The 4,315-nt window shown below is 34.3% G+C and overlaps 1 protein-coding gene across 1 annotated transcript; it reads right to left on the reverse strand.

Annotated features, from left to right (window-relative positions):
* LOC109222905 lies at positions 370 to 2,289 on the reverse strand. Its single transcript, XM_019387196.1, has 4 exons — positions 2,222 to 2,289; positions 2,015 to 2,119; positions 1,534 to 1,939; positions 370 to 427 (listed from the first exon to the last, which is right to left on the reverse strand). The coding sequence occupies exons 1-3, from the start codon at positions 2,258 to 2,260 to the stop codon at positions 1,631 to 1,633; spliced, it is 453 nt and encodes a 150-aa protein (XP_019242741.1). The 5' UTR covers positions 2,261 to 2,289; the 3' UTR covers positions 370 to 427; positions 1,534 to 1,630.

The raw sequence follows: 4,315 nt of genomic DNA on the forward strand, positions 1-4,315 counted from the left end.
AAAGGAACACCTACAAAGCGTGGTCTTTGCTTATATACATGCTAGACGTACAGACAAATGGCCACACTTTTAAAGCGTGGCCATTTTGTCTAGGCTACAATTTTTTCTTTCTTAAAATTTTAAAAAATTACAGTGTACATATATCATGTAATTACAATTATTTCAAACACATGCATTATTATCATATATTTTGATGATATAAAGAACTAAATTAGCTAATAAATACCAAAAATAATAATCCAAAAGAATACACATACTAATAAAACAATGTGTCAAAATGCCCATTAACAATAAACTTTCCAAAAGTGAGTATATTCATATAGTATCATGAATATAAGATATCTTAATTATTCAAAAATTCTTCGCATTCACATTACGATCAAATTGACTTTCCGCCACCATTTCCAATTGCATCGCCCACTTTCTCCTACACATAAAAAGAAATTAATAATTATATAGAAACTAAATTTTGATGCTCGTCAAGAAGAACAAAGACTTTGTATAGTAGCACCATGTTTTGCATATTTTTCAGTCACATATAAAAAACTAAATTTTTTCATAAGAAAAGCAAGAAATGAAGTGAACATAAAACCTGAAAAGAACATATTCAATCCTAATATGTTTCATATACTATGTTTTTTGTCCAAGCTAAAAAGCACAACACGTGGGGTTCTCGTTACATATTACTCTCATTTCAGTACAACATCTCATCAGTCAAAGATGCCATTTATTTGCTATGAGAATTCTTAAATCCTTTACTAGGAGAAGATTGGGCTCTTTGAAGTCTCAACCATTGACAAGATTCATGGATAGGGAAGGACAAAGATAAAGCAATTGGAAAGTTTAATATAAATGTGTACAGAAACAAAACTGAAGAAACTAACTTATCTATCTGCTGATCATTACTTGTTGAGCATGTCTGAATCTCAGACTTCTATAAAACTTCCCATTTTCGACATCTCGGGGCCTTTTAGTTCATCCTCCCTTAAGTCTCTTTCTTTAGCTTGTAAAGAATGGGGTTTCTTTCACATCAGCCACTGTTTTCCACTAATTTTATATATTTGCTTTTCTTTACTTCTAGAATTGATTCTTCTGTCAATTCATATGTTTATTTTCATGACTCTAATGTTGTTCTATTTCACTTTGGGATGGTAAAATGAAATAAAACTTTACCACAAAAGGAATATCTGGATTCTATCTCTAGCTGGATCACTTCACTCCTCCCTCCAAGAGCTTAAGCTAGCGTTGGGCCAATTGAAACTTGAAAAAAGAGTTTTTCAAGTTGTAAATACAATTGCAAATACAACTCCAAACAACCACCAAAATTGCTGCACAGCTCCAGCCAAAAAGCCTACTAAAATGCAACCTAGACAACCATAAAAAGTGGCCACAAACTCTAGCGAAGCACCTCTAAACTTCAGCTCTAAATCATCCCCAAAACGACCCCAATATACCAGTGAAAAGCAGCCCCAAAAATGACCTTTTAACACCCAAAAACTGACCGAAAAGCAAGACAAGTTGGAGTCTAAATACCTTTTCAAGAATTGGACCACGGGTTGATCCAGAGGAATGCGGGAGATTTTGGCCTCTTACAGCTTGTGCGCTACTTGCATCAACTGGAGAAGGTTGGTTAGATCCAACAAATCCTGGTATATTTGAACAAAAGTTCAGGATTGTTTTGCACCAATAGATCAAAGCAATGACGCATTTGCCTCAATTCTTGCATTTCTTCTCTCATTTCTTGCATTTCTGCTTTCAAAGTAGAGACTTCATTGTTATGCTTTTGTTGGATCTTATTGATTTCCTCGTCTTTTTTATGAGAACTTGTTGTCACTGATCTTCCATAGCATCGTATTCGACCAGGTTGCTCCTTTCCAAACACTGCTCTAAATGCTTCATCCGATGATTCCCAAGCGTTTTGACGGTTTTGAAGTTCAGACTGCCAAAAAAAAATTATGAGAACCATATAAAGAATCTAAGCCCCAGAAAATATATTAGTTGCAATATGGCTTACTATTGCAATTTGAGCATCTTCATGAACTTGCTTCCCTTGTTTTGTACGAGTTGCAATAAATATTTCAGACTTAGATGGTTCCTCGTTGTTCTCTTTACTTGCACGCTAAAAATTATACCAGATAAATAAATAACAAACATAAATGTATTCAAAAAAAGTATGTAAAGAAATGAAAGCCATATTTTTCACAAAGTATCGAATAAATACCAATGCCACGCGTACTCTTGCAAAATTAATAGGTCCCATCTGATGCCTCCACTTTTGTTTTTTTTCTATTTTCATAATTTAAGTTGCACATGGCCTAGCACCAAAAGAAGTTTACCAATTAGTAAATCAAAAAGGAAAAAAATATAATGCAACAATATGTTCAAGAGTAGAAATGCACAGTTTAATCTCACTTGAACATCTGAATTCCTCCAATACTCAATCAATTGGAGGAATTGAACTTCTGGTATCTCAGCGGGACGTTGTTTTAGCATATCTTCAATAGTATCTTCGCTCATGACTATTAACTTCAAGCTCATGCTCTCTACACATCAAGTATTGTTTTTTGTTAGCAAAAATTATATAAAATAATTTCAAAATTATCCATATAAAAGAAAATACTACAAATGAGTTAAATTACCTAATATATTCTTGAATTTCAGCACAATTGTTCAATATGTATCTATGTGCTTGACTTAGTGACTTGTCGTCTAGATNAGCAAAACTCCAAAAACACTACTTCATTCAAGTTTTCTCTAGATTAAATCTGAGTTTCAGCTTTAGATCACATTTTCAAGTTCATAGAAAGTCCAAAAATAGTTCGAGTGCTTCCAGATTTCATTAATTCAAGTGTAGAAAGATTTTGAGTTAAATTCAAGTTTGCTCGGGCTTAGATTGATCTGTTTTCAATAATTTGTTGTGGTTTATTCTTCTACAAATCATTCCTGGCTTGCTGTGGTATTTCTGGAATCAAAATTGATCCAGTTGCTTTGAATTTGGGCTGCTGTTAGCTACTGCCTTGGCTGATTTCCCTCTTCTTCACTTTTATTCTATTTCCAGGTATACTTTTATGCTCAAGTGGTGCTGAAGATTACATCCATATGTAGAAATCCATTTTGAAGTTTAAATGATGAGGAAATACTTATTTGCGCCTGGATTTTTTTTTTCTATCTAGAAATTTAGTTTAATTGATCTATTTTGAACCATATTTCAGTTGTATTAATGAAACTGTGGACTGTACTGGACTGTTAGAATTTGAGTTCAAGTGTGTTCATTCTAAAATAGTAGCCCTAGTGTAGTATAATTTGGTTTCTCATGAAGCTGTATTTTAAAACAGGAAATTGAACTTGAAAATCAGCTGGAAATTGAACTTGGAAATTGGTCTGGTAATCGTTTGTCAGTAGTGGCTTCAGTAGTTTAGTTCTAAAATTAAAGGATATACGTTTGGGCTTAAGGTTTGAATATAGATGTGGACTGTTTTGTATTAGCTCCTTGAAATCTGACTCCAGAATTGTTAATGATATGGATTGTAGTTAATGATATGGATTGTAGCTAATTGCCTGTGGATTAAAATTGTTTCATTCTCAGTCTTTGTTTCAAGTTGAAAGCTTAAACGTTGAGCCCTGTATTCTTCTAAACTTGAGCCTGCCACAATTCACCTTGCACCTTTGACGATTTCGGGCCTTGCCCCAAAGCCTAGGCCCCTGAAAAGCCACGACAGCCTCATACTGAGACCATGGAGTCTCAATTCAGGCTTGTTGATTACACTTGGGCCTGTACAGAGGCCCATGATGGACTGATGTTATCGCATTGAATCGAATCCATCTGAATACTTAATCACGGTTCATTGACATGCTAATTAGTTAAGGCCCAGTAGAGACAACACTTAATAGAAAAATCATAGTCCTTTTAGGTTGACCTTAAAATAAATGAGGTGCGCGGCGCCAAATAAAATCACAAATTGCGTGGCCCTCTTTAAGTACTTACATAAAAATCTTTTAGTCCTCGGGATGGGCCATTTAGCGAATTTCATGGCCTCCCGCAAAGTTAATAATACGCTAGTTGCTTTAGGTCCGACATTTAATAATATTACCTTCCTAAATTCGGGTGCACATTTATGTGACCGAAATCCAAATTCCAACGAAGTTGAAATGTGTCGAAGACTACGGGTGCATTTATGTGACGTGGTTCGAGACGTATTTTCACGACGTTGCAATTCTCTTTAAAATAATAATAATAAAAGCAGTTCAAAGTTAAAAGCATATAAGTTGAAAGCATGTTTTTAAAATCAGACAAATAAGCCAAATATGACAGTTG

The sequence above is a fragment of the Nicotiana attenuata genome, chromosome 2, assembly GCF_001879085.1.
Source record: "Nicotiana attenuata strain UT chromosome 2, NIATTr2, whole genome shotgun sequence".
Taxonomy (NCBI): domain Eukaryota; kingdom Viridiplantae; phylum Streptophyta; class Magnoliopsida; order Solanales; family Solanaceae; genus Nicotiana; species Nicotiana attenuata.

What these genes read in the sequence shown, in the direction of transcription:
- LOC109222905 (XM_019387196.1), bottom strand. Translation starts at nt 2,260, where the DNA reads ATGGGACCTATTAATTTTGCAAGAGTACGCGTGGCATTG. An exon ending in CAAGAGTACGCGTGGCATTG is followed by an intron (nt 2,120 to 2,221) that starts GTATTTATTCGA and finishes TATAATTTTTAG; the next exon opens with CGTGCAAGTAAAGAGAACAA. An exon ending in AAGATGCTCAAATTGCAATA is followed by an intron (nt 1,940 to 2,014) that starts GTAAGCCATATT and finishes TTTTTTTGGCAG; the next exon opens with TCTGAACTTCAAAACCGTCA.